This window comes from Xiphophorus maculatus, chromosome 3 (genome assembly GCF_002775205.1).
Source record: "Xiphophorus maculatus strain JP 163 A chromosome 3, X_maculatus-5.0-male, whole genome shotgun sequence".
Taxonomy (NCBI): Eukaryota; Metazoa; Chordata; class Actinopteri; order Cyprinodontiformes; family Poeciliidae; genus Xiphophorus; species Xiphophorus maculatus.
Genome location: NC_036445.1, coordinates 11,573,063 through 11,591,959, shown reverse-complemented (window position 1 = coordinate 11,591,959; position 18,897 = coordinate 11,573,063). Strand labels below are relative to the sequence as shown.

At 39.4% G+C, this 18,897-nt stretch overlaps 1 protein-coding gene across 1 annotated transcript; it reads right to left on the bottom strand.

The window, feature by feature from the left end:
* Nucleotides 1-1,105: 1,105 nt before the first annotated feature.
* On the bottom strand, nucleotides 1,106-17,925 carry smg5 (SMG5, nonsense mediated mRNA decay factor). Its single transcript, XM_005801822.2, has 22 exons — nucleotides 17,485-17,925; nucleotides 17,081-17,179; nucleotides 16,118-16,241; nucleotides 15,366-15,522; nucleotides 14,586-14,675; nucleotides 14,182-14,271; nucleotides 13,014-13,092; nucleotides 12,813-12,938; nucleotides 12,068-12,136; nucleotides 11,665-11,894; nucleotides 10,183-10,320; nucleotides 9,107-10,000; nucleotides 7,612-7,772; nucleotides 7,450-7,525; nucleotides 6,533-6,708; nucleotides 5,095-5,253; nucleotides 4,929-4,988; nucleotides 4,058-4,217; nucleotides 3,801-3,891; nucleotides 3,304-3,378; nucleotides 3,078-3,216; nucleotides 1,106-2,363 (listed from the first exon to the last, which is right to left on the bottom strand). The coding sequence occupies exons 1-22, from the start codon at nucleotides 17,547-17,549 to the stop codon at nucleotides 2,280-2,282; spliced, it is 3,342 nt and encodes a 1,113-aa protein (XP_005801879.1). The 5' UTR covers nucleotides 17,550-17,925; the 3' UTR covers nucleotides 1,106-2,279.
* Between the last annotated feature and the right edge of the window lie 972 nt (nucleotides 17,926-18,897).

Genomic DNA, 18,897 nt, shown 5'->3' with positions numbered 1-18,897 from the left:
AGAGACCCAGATTCAGAGAAAAGAGGAAAGGGGCCCTTGGGAGAATTTACACGAGGAGCTTACTCACGTTTACTGGAGGAATGTCAGAGCTGCGCTCAGTTTTTACTCTGGAAACTGCTCAGTCTGCTGGAAAATCTGTATTCCAGTCCCAACTTTCCCTTTTTCCTCCAACGCAGGAGAACTAGACTATAAATGTGGATATTGATCATTCTGGAATAACTTTGCATTAACAGATGTTTTTGTTTTTTCTTTGCAAAATGTGCAACTTAAGCTACGAATTCAACATTCAGCGTTTATCCACCACAAATCTGGAACAAACTTCCAGAAAACTGCAAAACAGCTGAAACACAGATTCTTTAAATCAAGACTAGAAACCCACCTGTTCAGAGCTGCTTTTGAACCATAACAAAAGGAACATTAACCAATATATCTGTGTATTGATGACTCTGTCTGTTGTAGAGCTTCACAACTGTGAACTATATCATGTTTTTCTTAAACAGACACAATGGCAGATGACTGGGTTGTTTTTAATGAGTTAACTTAATGTTGGTTTTAATGCTTTTATTCATTCAAAGTTATGAAGTTATTGCTTTATTTATATTTTCTATTTGTGTGGTTTATTATTTGTCTATGATGTCACCAATTCAAAGATGAAGTTCTGATTTGTAATTAAAGTTTTTAAACATCCAATCAGGATTATGCAGCAAGTTTGTTGGTGGATAAAAAAAGCTGTGTAGTTGTAGCTAAAAACATCTAATTATTTAATTCCTTTACAGTTTAAAATGAACATGTCACATGTTGATTTAAACAAATATTTTGAATGAAAATGAAAATAATCTCATATTCTACCCCTTAAGTCAGTTTCCTATATCATAAGTATTCAGATTGAAATCAAACTTTTGAGCATCAATGTCTAATTTGGACAGATCAAAAATTACCAACCTAATTCCTGTTTAAGTTGTTTGCTGAATAATCATTTCACCCTGTAAAAAATGACTGAAATGTATTTTGTTAAAAAGTGAATGCAATCTCTTCTAGACTTGTACTTTACTTCTAGGTTATCTCTTTTACTATAACTGTGCAGAACAAAAGAGAAAAACCGTCGTAAGATCAGCATCAGTTTCTCTTTATTGTTCATTGCATGGCCACATAAACTGGTTCTCCTCTGCACTGTGCATGATGGGACAGTCACTATGGAGATGGTGATGTCAATGGGATACATTTCAGGAGTTTACAGACGTCCAGACACAACCCAGACCCCCCGCCCCGCCCACAGGACAGGTCGGCTGATCTCCACCAATCAGCTTCCACCTACCTGCTCCCTCTAACCTGATAAATAGATTCTGCTTTCTTAGCTTCTGTTCAGGATTGGTTCAGTGGATCAACACACAATAACAAGCCCTTCCCCTTTCCCTTAGACATTCCTGTGTTTATCATTCAGATTCAGCTTACAAAAAACAAAACAAAAAAATAAAGAAAAATAACATCATTTGGGTACAAAAATAAAATCCAAATGAAAATCTTCCAACAGGCCAAGGCCTGCTGCGTTTTCTCTTTCTTTTCTCAGACAAATAGCACAATACGTACGTCACTGGTCACAAAAGTACACCGCAAATAAGGAAAAAATAAATCCCCAAAAAATAATTAAAAAAACCAGACATTAGAGAAACCATATATCCGTCTTCCTTTGAGCCTGCGGGCGACGAGGCGCCTGGTTTGGTTCTGATCGATGGAAGTCAGGCAGCGCCTCCTCCGCCTCTCGTGTTCCTGACCCGTTTCTGGAAATCAGACTGAAGGAAAGAGGGAAGGGAAATCCAGAACACTGCTCTAAATATCTATATGGATTCATCTCAGCGTGAATGAGTTTGTGTGTGCGGATTCTCTCAACACAAATGTACTCGTTTGCTAACATATACAGTGTATTCCTGGTTAGAGGTGAACCAGGGGCACGCCCTCCCACCGCTTCCTCCCCCGGCCGCCGCCGCCACGCTCACGCTTTACGTTTAACAAACTGAGAGGTGGGAGATCTGCTGCTTCTCGTTTTGCCTGCCTTTTCTTCTTTTGTTTTTATCTATTTTTTATTTTTTGACCTCCTCTTTATTTCCATTTCAAGCCCTCAAAACTTTTAACTCTTCGATCCAGCTTTCTTTTGAGTTGATTTTCTTTCCTTTTTGGAGACGCAGATACACACAGAGCAAAAGAGTGGGAGAGAGAGAGGGAGCGAGTGTTGTCATCGATCAGCTGCTCGCAGCACCGACAGCTGCCCCCCCGGTACGCTCTCAGCCGATCTCCTTCCACTGGCGGTAGAACTCCACGATGTTCTTCAGCTCCATGCCTGCGGACGACACAGCCTGGGTCGCCGACTGGCAGGAACAAGAACAGGAAAATAAACACCAGATCTGAGCTTTGGATGAAGAAATATTACTTGAAAAATATTCACTAACACCTTATAACCACAAACTTCAATAAATTTAAGACTTGATGTGAAACAAAGTAGGGCATAACTGGTGGAGGAAAGAAAAAACTTTTTTTTTAAAGAATAAAAATCTAAGGCGTATTAGTGGCTGAAATCTACAGTATTTCACGCTGGAAACTCCAACTTCCCCATTATATTACTTTTGGATCTAAAGAAGAATGATCCAGAGCATATGTGTCGAACTCAAAGTCCGGGAGCCAAATGTGCCCGGACTTTTGGCCCGCCGTAGCCCCTGTATGTGGCCCTCTGGACTTCAAATTACATCAATAAGTTGATTGTAACCTGAAAAAATGTAAATCAAGATGTTTGATCAGTTTTGCAAGGAACTTGGAAATCATTCTGTAACGTAGCGTGCTGCAAAGCCGCTAAGACTTTTTGAAACTTCGTCATTATAATCAGATTAAATTATTACAGCAGTTAAAAGCTACTTATAACCTCTAAGCTTTTTGTACATGAGGCTCTATATGTACATAAAAACTAAAAACGGAGTATTTTGTGACAAAATTAGCAGATCAAAATGTGAGATGTCCAGAAATCGAATCAGTGGGCAATTTGGAAATTCTCATACCAAAAACGTTAAAGAGCATAAAGAGAGACGGACCTTCATGGCGGCAGACCGAGCGCAGAGCTCGTCCACTTCATGTCCTGTCAGGATGGTCACCATGCCGGCTGTGTCTTCGTCTCCGTTGCTCTGGGACACCGTCAGCTGTCGGCAGCTGTCCACCATCTTATACAGATGCCTGAAAACGAGGCGGATCAGAGCAGAGCAGTCAGATGATGAAGAGGTTTCACTCAGCGAGGGACGACTGGGATGAAGCGAAGCTCACCAAGCTTCGATGTCCTGCCGCTTCAGTTTATCTCTCTCAAAAGTGCGACCTGACTCCTTCTGACAACGTATGTACCTGCAGACAGGATATGTAGAGGAAGGACATTATTAGTATGTGACTGCAAAACTGACTTATTTTAATATGTTTGCAAAAACATATTTTGATGATAGTTTTGATCTTTAAAGAACAGCCATTTTATTGCTATTTTCTGATTAGAAAATAAAGAAAACATGAACTTTTTCAAAAGAAGGATGATTTTTTTTCTTTATTATTTACTTATTGGGTCAATATTTATTGAAAATGATTCAGAAAAAAGGACAAAACTTGCAGTAATGATGTAATCCTGCTTAAACCCATGGCAAATATTGCAATAAAAACATAAAAAATTGCTAAAACTGAAATTTCTTATATCACTTCCATTTAAAAACATTGCTCAGCAACCCTCTGTGGAGGGTCCAAACAGCCACAGGTGACAGATCCACTCAGAAGACACTGACCTGTTTCCTTTGCGGAATTCCGACTCCAGGAAGCGGATCCCGTCTCTTGCACCACCGTTTTCCTTTTTTAGCCGATCCAGTCCGTCAATCACTGCAACACAAATGGAGCAAAGATTAATAAGAACTAAAAAATCATCCTTTCAGAGACCTAGAAAACAGACTGGAAATAACCTATGACATATTTACGGACACAGGTAAACATCTGCTAACTAATTGGCGCTGCGTTTGGCTGGTGCAGGTATCAACGACTTGCTGACCTGTTCTTGGGATGATGATGATGAAGCATCCGCTGCCGGCCAGGTGTCGGATGAGGTTCAGATGATGGCAGAGGGCGGCAGCGTCAGGAACGAGGTAGGGAGACATGGACGACTGAGCTTTAGGTTGCTGAAGGCTGCCCTCTAGCTGCGAAACCTCCAACTGCAGATAAAGACCAAAAGGAAGAAAGTTTTACTTTGAGTTGGTATGGAAGATCATTTCTGCCATGAAAGAAAAAACATAAAAGCTACACAGGAAGTTATAATTAAGAAAATAAATGTCATAATTTTGAGGTAAAACGTCCTATTAATGAGAATAAAGTCATTTATGAGAATAAATTTTTTTTCTTCAAAAAAATTTCTTTTTTTGAAGAAACTTTTAACTTCTTCAAAGTAATAATTTTAAGATACAAAGTCAATTATGAGATTCAAAGTCATTATTACAAGAATAAAAGTCATAATTACGAGACCAGAAGTCATTACTTTGACTTTTAAAGTTACAATTTCAAATTTCAAAGTCATAAACCTGAGATTCAAAAATATTATTTCAACTTTGAAAGTCAATTTCTACTTTAAAGTCATAATTATGACTTTCAAAGTCATTATGATTTTGAAATTATGACTTTCAAAGTCATAATTATGAGATAGAAAGTTGCGCTGTTTCTTTAAGGAGCATCTCAAAATTCTAACTTTAAAACTCAAAAGTATGACTTCTTGTTGGGCTTTTATTTTTTCGTCTCGGAGGAAATGGACCTTCATAAGATGGCACTAATTCAACAACGTTAAAATATTGTTGGAACAGATATTTTGCTGACAAACTGCGGCTCCTGTGCTGCGTTCCTGCTTTGATTTTAGCTAGAGGCTGATAAATAACCTGCAGTCGAAGTTGGGCCATGTCTCTCATCAAACGATTCCGACGGGCCTCCTCTTCCGCCTGGACAAATCAGAGATAAAAATATTTTATTGAATAAAAATAAGTATTTACACATGTGTTGCATTATTTTAGGGTTGGGCTGTGGTTCTGTTCAGCCGTCGCTCACCATCCTGAACTGGGCCTTAGCCTGCTGCACCAGATTGTCCTGCTCTGACTGGCTGATGCTGGTAAAGATTCCCGCCTCTGGGTTGAAGTGCAGCACGTTGCCTTGGAGATTTGTTAGGAAGTGGCCAAAACTGCGAATGCAACACACTCGCAACACACACTGAAGAAAAAAGGAGAGAAAAGGAAAGAGTTTGCATTTACTGTTCACATTTTTAACTGAAACACACTTAGATCGACATCTAGATGCCTGCTAGCAGATATTTGTCCATATTCAGTATTTACTGAAACATTTGATGCAATTATTTTCTGATAACAGAACAGAAGCTTCTCCACACTGAATACTGGTGAGAAAATCACAGCTTCACAGTGCAGATGGTGAAAATGGTGAATGTATCTTCTGTGAAGTAGAATCTGTTCACAACAGTCGACATAAATGAATCTGAAATATGCAATTTGGGCTTGATTATATAAAAACATGCAGATCGCTTCCTCTGCACTGCTGAAAATGTTTGAACTGTTTTTAAAAAGTTTATTTTATTTACTAAATGAGGCCGTGTTTGGACACTTTTTCCATCAAAACTCCACACCAGAGCTGTAGCACAAAGCATCTGGAAAGAATTCACAGCGCTTCACTTTTTCCACATTTTGTTATTTAGCAGCCTTATTCCAAACTGCATTAAGTTTTTTTTTCCCCCTCAAAATTCTACATGGAAATATCCCATTATCACAATGTGGATTTTTTTTTTCAAATTTATTAAAAATAGAAATCAATGAAGCTCAAAATTTAGCCGTTTTCCTTTATCATCCCTAAAATGTTTCTAAAACTTACATGGTATCCACCAGTACTAAGTTCAGTTCTTGTAGGTTTTGTCAGATTTGTAACTTGATCAGATCTTGAAATTAGAAATGTTTGTACTCAGGTGTTAGTATGTACATGGTCAACAACTGACATTACACAACGCTAATTTATGTTTTTTGAACAAATATAAATTCCTCTGTGGCTTCTGTGCCAGAAATGGCCTCCCCTCCCACCAAAATACTGACCACTAGGACGGTGTGCAGCAAATTAGAGACAAAATGTTATTTCACTGTAATTCAATGCAAAAACATAGTTATCAAATTTGATTTTGAGATTTATATTTTATCTTTCAGTAGATGGACCATGGCATCATTGCTAAACATTTTTACACACTATTTGTTCCTTTCCCAGCGCTGACAAGTTATAAAAGCAGATTCTGCTTCAAAGAAAAAACATTTTTTATTGAACATGTTCAATTAGAATGTTCAATGGGTGATAAGGGGAAAAAATTAATGCTTTTTCTAAACTGCATCAGTAAAAGACGACTTAAGGACAATATAATTCCAAGATAATGATCTGGAAAAGCCTGGTTTAAACTGAATCAAATCTGGGCAGCTCATTTCGAGTGTCTGGAGCGCACCTCCTGCAGGGGACTGAGGGAGGCGTCGCGGTGACTGAAATCAAGGCGGCGGTGAGCGGCGCTGAGCGCAGGCAGGTGGCGCAGCGCCACATCCTCAGGCAGCAGCAGAGTCTGGCTCAAACCCGGCTGTTCGCACTCCTTCAACATCTCTGTCACCTCCGAGTTCAGCCCCAAATCTGCACCATACACACACACAACAAAATAAAAACACTGATTTTTTCCAGATTTCATCACAAATTGTAGGTAGCGCCATTTAACTTTGGTTTCCAGACTTAATTAGCATTTTTAAGGCAGCTAACAATATATGCCACAGCAACACAGAAATCAACTGGATTCAGCTAAGTGAACCTTTATAGCTGCTGTGATGAGCAATTTCTGAAACAACTAATATGATTAATTGTGATTAATCAATTAAATAATAAGCTAAAGGTAATTAACTTGAAGACGCAAAAAAGTAATTTGCTACCAGGAATTAATATGGAGAATATCAAGTGACAGTTTCATTTTCACCTGGTTCAAATTCTGCATAAAAAGCTCCTGTTAAACACCTTTGGACAGCATCCAATGTTCAATTAGCTACTCCTAAAATTAATAATCAGATCAGTGATACACTATTGATGCTAAGTCAAGCAGAAAGGGCTGAGATTTTCACATGTTGATGTTAAAAGTATTTTTGCATCCTTTGCTACAAATGACCAAGCGTTCACTAGAGGAATGCTGCGTCATTGGATTTTAGGCAGTAAAATGTTTCATATTTAAAAAGAGAAACTGAATTATTTGTTTGCTTGCATCTTTTAATGCATTTCTAATTTTGTACAAAAAGGCTCTGGTGGTTAAATTCAAGGGCCAATTTTATTGTATTTACTTAATCTTTGTTTAAATAAAATAATTGTTAGTTGCAGCCCTAGTGATCTCACCAGCCTCCAGCAACTTGCTGCCATCTGGAAGAAGGTTCAAGAGAACCGACAGACGGTTCCACAAGCTCTGCGAACTCTGCAGAGAAAGTAGATCATCCCAGTGAGAAAGACGAGCATTTTCTATTGTAACAATAAAACAGGTACGTTAATGTGTCGCCTCACCTGTGCACACATGAGGATGATATCCGTGTTCGTCCTGAGCCAATCAACAAAGACCTTCACCACCTGCATCAATCCCTGATTGGACAAAATCTCCAGTTTCTCCAACAGGGTTTTTTCACTGTGGGCGCTGTGCTGACTTTCCTCCGAGTCCGAGTCCAAGTCTAGTGGAAGACAAAAGAGAACAATAAAACTAGATTCTTTTGTCAAGATATTATCGCAAACATGGTTTATTTGGATTATGTAGTTCGGAACTGGGAAGTAGAAGTGAAATGATACATTTCGTAAAAGGTACAAGCCACACCTTTCAGATTTCTATCTATAAAGAATTGAGGCGAAATTTGCATCAAACTCAGCTGGAAGTCAACTTTACTGGGGTCTGGAGTGGCCTTTAACTGGGCCAAACACTTAAACATGTTCAGAGTAATAATTAAGCCAAAACTGTACATAATATAAGGCAACACTTTATTTGACGGGTTGTGAATAAGACTGTCATGACACTGTCATAAACATGACATAACCTGTCATGAACATAAGCAAGTCTTCATAAATATTTATGACTGTTGTCATTAATTGTCATTTGGCAAATCATGACACTTTTAGTACAAAGTTGACATTATTCAAAATGTCTTTGTTATGACAACTTGATATTAACCAAGAAATCATGATCTGACATAAATCTGTTATAAAAGTATTACCGATTAAACTTTAGCTTTAATAACATAAAGCCACATAATTTTTAAGCTTAATCAGTAATACTTTTATAACAAATATGTCAGATCATGATTTCTTGGTTAATATCAAGCTGTCATAACAAAGACATTTTGAATAATGTCAACTTTGTACTAAAAGTGTCATGATTTACCGAATGACACTTTATGACAACAGTCATAAATATTCATGAAGACTTGCTTATGTTCATGACAGGTTATGTCATGTTTATGACGGTGTCATGACAGTCTTATTCACAACCCGTCACATTAAGTGTTACCAAATATAATATCGATCTGCTGCTGGCCACGCCCCCTGAACTCAACATTTACACTCGCACATGAAAATGGTTGCAAACAGATCTGCAATTATACAACCATACATCTTTGAAAAGTAGAAGTGGAGCCTCCTGCACAACCAACAGGAATGTAGAAAGTGGTTTCTGGATGGGAAGTCAACAAGAAAACAATTGTTTTTTCCAGCAGCCATTGTACAGTTAGTAGGTGTTGGACTAGGCTCGGCTGGGGTTGCTAGGTAACGGCACAGTGTGACTAAACAATCTGAATAATTTTGAAACAGCTCATTTTCCAGACACCAAAAAACATGAACTTACTGCCAAAAAACGGCTGAGTGTTTATTCTTAAAAGCTTGGGCTGTTTTTGGAATCAGTAGAAACACAAATGGAAGAACAAAAAGGTGGAAAATGTGAATTTTTCATATTAGGTCCCCTTTAAATCAGACATTTTAAGTCTCAGTGCCTGATCTAAGAAGGCTAGATGTACACTACCATTGTCGTTGATTCCGTTGGCAGTACCGGGGTTCAGGTCGCAGTGTGAGTCTCCAGGCGGAGGGGGCGTCTCCTGGGAGGGCGGGGCAGAGGTATCAGTGGGGGTGGAGCCTGAGGCGACCTGAGGCCTCAGCAGCATGTTGCTGAAGGTGGGTGCGAGGCGGAAGCAGCGTTTGGACTGGAAGAGTTGGGAGGACATGGCCTGCAGGTTGCTGCTGATGCTAGAGTCGCTCTGCGTGAGGGGCCCGTTGGTGCTGGCCGGGGCCTCGCCGTCCCGCTCCCCACCTTCCTCCTTGTGCTGCTCCTCCTCTTCCTCCTGCTGCTCCCGGGCCTGACCCTCGGTGCTGTCTGAGTTTTCTGTGTCCTCCATGTCCTCCAGGTCTGAGCGAGACTCCTGGCTGTTCATGTCCGAGTCGGTCTCCACGTCGAAAGCGGTCCCTCCCTCCTCTTCCTCAGAACCACTCTCCCAGCTGCCTTCCTCACCCAGGCCATCCCTCTTCGTCTCCTTCTTCACAGACGAAGGGTTGAGCGGTTCATCTATCGGCGTCCCAACTGTGGAATCAGCATGGACCCTCCCTCCTTCATCATCATCCTCATCTTCTTCGCTCTCGAATCCTTCGCTCAGGTCGCTTTCGTCCTCCCCTTGTCCGCCTTTATGAGCGCAGCGGCGCCGCCGCAGTCGAGAAAGGCGGGTGTACTTCTTCTTCTGTCTTTGCTTCTCCTCCTCTGCCTTGTGCTGATCTTCTTCGCTGCTCTGCTTTTTGACTCGGACTCGCTCACGGCCATCTTCATCTTTATCCTCCTCATCCTCCTGCTCCAGGGAGCCGTTCTGCAGTGGCCTCTCCTCTGATGGATCTACTTCTGCAGCTGAGATATCCCTCATTTCAAGGTCATCTGGGTAAGAGGAGAAACATGCTTTATTTTAGTTTGGTTATGCATCTAAAATATGTCACGTTTCAAGACAGAAGAAACTAGAAGCTGTTTTGGCATTCTACCAAGGGAAAACTTCAAATATAACTAGGCTTTAAATCCACAGAGCTGAACTAACACCCTGATGTGGATGTTTTCTGACTCACCTGCAGCGTCAGTGTGCAGCGCAGGAACATGGCTCTCCCCGTCCTCCAGTTCAGCCTGCAGCCGGATGTTCACGTGGTTCACCAGGTGGGAGAACAGAGCCAGCGTAAACGCTATGGATGCGCTGTACTGCTTAGATCCTTAAACAAAACAAGGTTTGTTAGAAGTGAAAAGGTGAACAAAGGTGAAACTGTGTATAATAAACCGTTGAATTGGACCAAGTTAATGTTTAGAATCATTTTGTAGCTATTGTTGTTCATAACGATACAAAGAAGAATTTTACTCATCTGGAACAATCTGCACTTTATTGTCCAGGAACAAATTTCTATCATATCTGCAGCTCTCTGTTGCTACGTGGCAATAGCATCTCAAATATGCACACAACGAGTTTGCTCTGCATATCTGAGGCACTTCTCTTCCTCTTCCAGCTTTGCAAAGGGAAACATGTTTAATTTAGAGCTGCAACTAACGCCAATTAATCAGATAAAAAAACTGGCACATTCTGCATATTTTTCATTAAACTACTTGAACCTCTTTATACAAGATTAGAAATATATGAAAAGATGAAAATACACAAAAAATTCGTTTCTTTTTTAAATAGCAAAATTAAACATTTCATTGCCTAAAATGCAACAAAAGCATTCTTTTAGAGAACACCAGATCTTTTGTAGCAAAGGACGCATCTGCAGAGAAATAAATACTTTTAATAACAACATGAGAAAAGCTCAGTCCTTTCTACTTGATTTACTATCGATGTCACTTGAGGAGATCTGGGTTAAACATATTTGCAGACAAATGTTTTTATCTTAAATGCAAACAATTTATATATTTTTTGCACAGTTTGGCTTAGTTACTGTGTGAGTACTTTGTCCTTTTAGAGTCTTTATACTGTTTGATTACTAAATTAGTTGACGATTATTTAAATAATAATGGACACCGATCCATTTTCAAAAACAGCTAAAAAACAACAACAAATGTTTAGGAGTGGAAAAAATATTAAAATACAGACGTAAAATTAAATATTTTACTTTTAAATTTGGAAATGTTTTATAGTTGAGGCAGAATTAAATTGTTTTTTGGGGATTTTACTGCAGTGTTCATGTTTTTGTTTGCTTTGGGGCAGATTTCTTCCATCCGTCTACTAATTAGCAGGTAAACAGATATCAAACATATATGCCAATTGTCCTAGTAGTTTAATAAAATGGGTGGTTAAGATACGGAATGTTTTTCAGAGATTTGGATGTCAGAAACTGGAAATAAATCCTGAAATACCACAAACCTTTCTTGATCTGAAATGTTTCTAACTGAAACGTTTTTCAGTTAAAAACTTAGGACTGTTTGCACAGAGATGCAGGTACAAATGGGGAAAAAAAAATTATACAATGAAATCTGCTTCTTTCTGTGTTCAACTCTAAACTGACTAACTCTAAGTTAATTAAAATAACCAGGTGGAAAAATACTTTTTAAAAAACACACAAACACACCTCCTCTCTTAAGGCTGTGTACGACCATGAGGCATGTGACCACCATCTTGAAGATGAGGTTGTCGGGCAGAACGGGGTAGGAACTGTCGCTGTGCTGCGTCTGCTCCTCCTCTTCCTCGCTCGGACAGGGTGGAGCTCCTCCGTGTGTCGGAGCCGGAAGATAAAACAGAACCAGGTTGAAGTCCTCCAGCACCAACTGGCAGAGCGAAGTCAGCTCCGTCTCCATCAAGCTTCATCGGAAGCAAATGGAAAACAAAAAGCAACGGGTTAGTGGGTCACAGCTTACAGAACATGTTTTCTGATGCACATGGCAGGTTAAAAACTATAGAAAGACTGTTAACTGGTGCTAAAACAGAATAAATCCAGGAAGTGAAATAAAACATCTGGCAGCTCAGAGACTGACCTGTTTTTAGGCTGCAGTAGACTCTGAAGGTATATGAAGCTCACCAGGACACGCTTAATGTCTTTGGATCTATGTAGAAACACAAAAATACATTATGAGTAAACATAACAGTTTTTATTATTCTGATTTAAACAGGAAACTCTTTAGTGACACAAAGGCAAGAATAATCCTAGAAAAACAAGTCCACCATCTCTGACTATACAAAAAAGAAGAGATAAAAGTCGATTTTTCTCGTGCACAGAAGAGGAAAGGATGGCAAAGAAGTGCATACTAACTACTAGGTAATCAAAATCATCATTTAATGTTTCCAGGTAGTAAAAGAACATAGTTTTATTTGGATAAGACCCAATAAAGACCAGAACAAATAGACTAAAAAAGCAGTTTCTACCCAAGAGTTGCCCTGAAAACCGCAAATTTATCCCAACCCTTATCGTCATTCTTAACAACCAGGTTGTTTCTACTATACATACTTAAAAATAAACTCATTTATTTATTTGCACTGCCTTTGAGAGTTGCTATTTTTTTAAACTTCATTTTGCTTTCTTGCACAATGACAGTGAGAAGCTATTTTTCCCTTCAGCTGTTAAAAGCTTCTTTGCTGAAAGAGTGAAGATGGAAAAGAATAGATTTTCACCAAACACTTAGATTTTTCAAGAAAAGGCCAATTAAGAGCTGTAACTTTAAACCAAAAATGATTGAGTCAAAAAAAAAAAAAGAAAAGCTGCATCTTGGGACTCGTCATCACCTTTGCCGAGACGGAGACAGCTTCTTCATTTCCTGTTTCTTCACTTGGTGGTACATCTTGGCAGCTTTGTCGAACAGACGCTTCAGGTTGCCGTAGGCTCCCTCAAACGGAGTATCTGATTGGATGCTGAGGACAGAATAAATATCCGTTTAGCCTCATGTTAAACAGAACTGTTTAAAACTGGAGGTCATGGACCCTCACCATCGTAGGTAGTAATAGGTTGCTTCCACATTGTAGAACTTGCTTCCTGCCAGTGTTCCCAGCTGGTTAAAAGGCATCCCTGCAGAATGGCAGAAAGGTGGTTCAGGTTCACAACTGATGCTACATGCATAAAACTGGTCATTATATGCCTTTATTCACACAACTATGCGGACGAACAGACGAATGGACCCAAGCTCAGCTCTTTTTGAGGACAGCTCAAGTCAAAGGTTACATTCACACTGCAGGTGAATCCAACTTCTTTATGGAAGTCTGAACAGCCCTATTCCAATATTTTCACCCCCCAAAAATCTGATCTGTGCCAATTTTTATGTCACTGATGCGAGACATGTGGCATAATTCTGCACCAGAAAAGGACGGAAATATGGCTGTCACCATTACAAACAGCTGGGTGATAAATTGTCCCAGTAATTATTGCGATAAACAATAATATTGTAGTTTTGAGACCATTTTTAAGTGATGTACTGATAATGGCATAATAGTGCAAGTTCACCGTCTCAAACAATAGTTTAAACTAGAAGACATTTTAAATATCCAAAGTAAAAAAAACAAACTTAATAAATAAAATGGAAATAAAAACCACAAACATTCAACTGTAAACAAAACTTCAACAAATATTAATCAGAATGGAAATAACCAATCTCAATTTCATCTATCATGTGATTAATTGATTGATTGCTTATTGTGACAGGCTTAGCCAGACGACGTAAATCCAGACAGAAACAATGGCTGAAAATTATAATTATGAAATTGTGAAAGAATTGAAGAGCATCACATTACAGTCCCACCACTCTTGGTTCGACTCCACATCCAAACAGACTTCTCTATTGAAGCTGCAGTGAAGGCTCCACTAAAGGTTGCTGAAACTAGCTGTACTTCTCTGTTATTACCTTCCTTCGTCTAGTTAAGTTTTATCCAGTCGACTCCTGTTGCTGAACAACTTTAAAACTATCCATAAATGGTGGCGTCTATTTTTACTTCCATAAACAGACTGATGCTGCTGTGTGATGTCAACATTCTTCTTCTGAGCATGCAGGTCGCTTTGGGATCATAAACCATTCACACAGAAGTCTCATTGTTGTTTTTAATTAGTAAAATGAACAAATGCAAAAGAATTGAAGTCAGAAGTCACGGCGTGACGGGGACTCACCGACATGGGGCATGACAGACAAGGCTTGGTGGTAAAATCGCTCTGCCAGCTGTTCAGCTTCCACTCCAGCCAGTTCGTTCTGATACCGCGCTGGTGACCAAACCAGATTACCAAACATTATTGAAAACATAGAGACAACAAATCAGCAAAACTGTGAAAATTCTACTTTTATTAAGTTCTGACATTTCTAATAACTGAATAAACGTTATTAGAAAACAGTTTTTAGATCTTAAATGATGGAAACATCAACATGTCCTCATCTCACACAGCCTGTTCTCAGTTCCTTCTATAACACCAGGCCAATTTTCCCACGCACCGGCGATGACACCCACTGGCTGCCTCACACCTCCACAGACATGGAATAGAGATGAGCCAGTCCAAATATGCTATTAATATGTTATTACCCAGATCTCCGAGGTAGACCAGACAGCGATGACACGCCATCTGAGCCCACTCCATCTCTCTAGAAGAGGCCGACACGGGTTTCTTCCGACCTGTTGGAAATAATTAGACTTCAAGTCAAAACTGATGCGAAGTTAGTTTCAAAGAAAGAAGCTAAAATCCCATCAGTGGGTTTTAGAATGAAAAATGTGGCTTGCTGAGCAATAAAAACTGTAAATGATGAAAGAAAAATTTACAGAATCCGTACAAGACATTATCCTGCTTCAGAAACTGGCCAGTAGTTTGACCTGAAGAAGCTTTTAGAGGAATAAAACTCCTGATTCAGACTTAAAGTCTGAAGGATTCAGCAAATGAATCAGCAGACGTGCAGCTGAAGCTGGAGGGACAAATTTCAAGCCTCCTGAACTCCAACGACAGTTATTATGTCTTTCAAAGCAAAGCACAAACTTATAGAATCAGGAGAAGAAAAATCTGAACCGAGACATTATATAAATTTATCATACAGAAATAAAGAGCAAACAACCTAATCTGAAAAATGTTTGGATAAAAATGTATTCCATGAAATGATTTGAATGGTTCTTAGATTTTACAAGCAGTGATTTTGTAAATAGATACATTAAAATGAAACAAGAGAGGAGTAAAATAACTCTTAAAGAACATTGGTGTTTGTGGTGAATTTTAGTCTAGGGTTTTCCAAAAGTACTCAAACTGCAGCCAGAAATGATTATTCTTAAGCTTCATTTGTTTTTGTTAAGGGAAAGATTCAAAGTTTGAGATCTCACCGATGAGAGGATCAGTGACGTGCGTCCAATCGATGCAGTCTTGCAGCTCCAGCTGGTAATGTGATTGGATGTAGAGCAGCAGATGTTGGTAGAAACCCACGCCGGCGATGAGGTGCGTTCTGTAGGCGCACTCCAGGGCACTGCGGCTGTGGATGTGCTGAAAGCAACAGGGAGAAAAAAGCTACATGAAGAGCTAAAAACGCAAAATGAAGGGAGAAAAGTAACAAAATCTAAAGTCATATACAGATATGTTTAATACGGAGGTCAAAACATCCTTCTTAATGAGTTACACACTTGACAAACTCAAGTTTGTACTTCTTGTTGTGTTTTCTCACGTCAGACTTAAATCTAGACATGGTCCCAATTTAATCCAGAAATGGAGCAGACTTTAAATCCAGACGAGGGACAAATTTAATCCAGATTTGCAACAGAGCTGGAACAGACTTAAATCCAGATCTGAAACAGTTTTAAATGCAGGTTTAGAGCAGATTTATCCAGATATGAAACAGATTTAATCCAGATATGAAACAGATTTAAATCTAGAACAAGAGTAGTTGTAATCCAGACCTGGCATAGACTTAAACCTAGAATTAGAATATATTTTAGTACAGACGTGGAACAGATTTAATCCAGATCTGTCCAAACCGGGTAGGAATCCTGTGCATCGCTCTGTTAATTTATATAATTCCAACGGCTGCTTTGACACCAAAGAGACATTTCCACAGCTGCTGAGTGACTTTTTGCCGTCTTACCTTCTTGTTCGTCTTGATAACCTGGATGACCTCATAGTAAACCTTCCTCCAGAGCAGCTCCTCGGCCTTACGGCCGTAGTCAACAGGATGCAGAAACATTAATTTCACACAAAGCTCTCTCAGCCTAGGAAAAACAAAAACATCCAACGGATAAACTCATGGATAGCCTTATGCAACAGCTGGAGGTGTTGCTACAAGAAAATGCAATCACAGGCCCTAATTATCATTATTTTTGGAGACAAAAATGAGGCTGAACAATAGGCAATGTATTGATATACACATCTGTTGTTAAAATTCAGTCTATCCACAGAAGAAGTCAACATGCCAGGCAGTTAGAGCCAAGTGGTATGTTGGGGAAAGAGCCATAAATTAGCCAAAACTTGCTGCAGTTGCATTTTGCATCAAACCTCTTTTAGAGAAGCTAAATCTAGATGCCTCAACAATAAGCAATATCAGCCAACTAGCTTTTTAATTTAAAAATAATATAATAAATATATCTTTAATGCTTTTCAGTCAGGATTTTGAACACAGCAGCACTAAAAGTGCATAAGCTGAACGTTATAATGACAAGTATTGATGGTGATGCATCAAGTCTGTAAATATATCAGGTATTATATTTCTGTAGCACCTTTCACAGTCATATAGATGACAAAGTGATTCAGAAAGGCAAAACAATTAAAACAAAAACAAATCATTAAATAATAAAAACACTATAGATCTGTTAGTTTTATTAGACCTCGTTCATAAGGTTATTGCCACCAAAATGTATCTACAGATACTTAAACATTTAAGTATGTGACAAATGTCTCTGGGTAGAACTGTAATTTTTGTTGGTCTAATGAATAAATAAGACAAGTCTGACAGTCTGAACTTCCTTTGTAACAGGAAATGCTGCAGAGTGACGGTGCATCTGTATGAAACCAGTAAAGTTTCGGTGAGAGGAGTGGATTGATCTGGACATACTTGTTCCGCAGGCTGATGTTCTCCGGCTTGAAGACTTCTCTGTAGGACGACTTGCTGCCGATGATGACATCCAGCTTGTGCACAGATTCCACCACAGCCCTAGATAGATGAAAAGCATTGCTGTGACCACATGAATCACCAGAAGTAGCAGTTTGTCACGCAACAAATGTCCTGAAATGTCAACCCTTTCTGTTTCATTTCTCTGTAACAGGATGAATGACACATGACAGCTACTTTGCGTTCATCAGATGAAAAACAGAACCTCATGACAGAGTCAGGTGTAGTTTCCGCAACCAGCTTAGATGTATCTTAAACATAACTATCAACAACAGAAACCATCAGACTCTTTTAGACATTTTACTAGCTCATCGGTTAGCTGGACGAAAACGGCCTCGTCCACTCACCTGTAAAGCCGCTTGATAAGAAGGACTTTCGCCTCGGGCTCGCTGTCCTGACCCGGTCCGCTCATATTAGCGACAGGCCGGCAGTACCACCACACCGCGGGGTCACCGTTTCATTCGTGCCTCTCGACGGAACAGCTGTCGCGGTTACTCGGCTCTGTTCCCCGTTAGTGACAACTGTGTTGTTAGCCAGCTAGCGCTAGCTCCTCGCTTAGCTTTCCCTGTGTTCCCTGAGAGTCTCTTTCTGTCTCCTGAATCCTTTGGCCAACCCCCCTCCACCCATCCGTCCTGAAAAGTGGGTAGGAAGGGGTCCCCGGCGCCTGACGGTTCTTCCAGTCAGCTAAAAAGCTCTATTATCCCTTTTGTGTTATTTTCCGTTCCGGCCATCGCTACGAAGGCGGCCATTATTCATAGCAGGCACTGACCGCCTGAATATCGCGAGAGTTCATAAACAAAATTACGAGATTACAGTGGTGAGACGTCAACAACTTTGCCATATTGCTAAGGGAAAACAAGTTGGAAAAGATTAGCTTTAGCCTTTAACAGCGGTCACGACGCGTGCATTTCTTATGTTCTTGAAGTGTATTGCGCTCCAACAACATACAACGACTTGTATCCATATATAGTACAGGATGGCATAGTGGGTTGACCCATTAAACCTCATGATACAATTGAATTATCACACAAGTTTTATTTTGTCAAGAGTGAATTTTACAATTCCTCTTAAGTTCAAATTGTGTAAAGTGAAATAAATAAAAATACAAAGATATTACTCAAACACAGGTTTCTTCCCGTTGTCCTTACACAGTTGATAAAAGGTGTTTCACATTGTTCACTGTTATGAATTTTCTGCTTTTAAGAACGCTTGCATTGCACACTTCACCAACAAGAGATTTTTAAAGAATGTTTAACATCTAGAGATACTGGAATGGAGAGCTGTCCATAGTGCTGCAGTGGCTCAGTTTCAACTTACTGCTAAGGAAGATTAAAGGTTTCCAATCTTGCTGCTATTTGTGTTTTAGTAAGTGATATTTTGCAAGACTGGCCAATCATAAGGTCTGCTTGAAATTCTTCATCAGCTGCTTTTCACCATATTTTAACGAGTATTTGTAAATTAATTCAGTGACCTGTAATATACTTCATGATTTTTTTCAGTTACTGTGACTTAATTTTGACAATGTATGTGATATAACTGGTGCTATGTAGTTCAGTATACCTGAGTGGGATCATCTTGTAAACCACATCTGAACCTTTCTTATATAAAAAAAAACTGAAGGACATTTTCACAGTAGAGCTTTTAAATCAGTCATAAAAAGCTGTATGTCTCTAAAAACATGCATAAGTTGATAGCTGTTATTGCTTCTAGGTTTTTAATTGCTTTGTAATTTCTCCTACTTGTCAGCAGAGGTCTGCAAA

Bases quoted from the DNA above. Each gene is read 5' to 3' on its own strand.
- smg5 (XM_005801822.2), bottom strand. From the start codon at position 17,549: ATGAGCGGACCGGGTCAGGACAGCGAGCCCGAGGCGAAAGTCCTTCTT. The intron at 7,773-9,106 runs GTAGTGTACATC...GTCTTCCACTAG, and splicing joins CAACGGAATCAACGACAATG to ACTTGGACTCGGACTCGGAG. The intron at 6,709-7,449 runs GTGAGATCACTA...TGTATGGTGCAG, and splicing joins CAGCAAGTTGCTGGAGGCTG to ATTTGGGGCTGAACTCGGAG.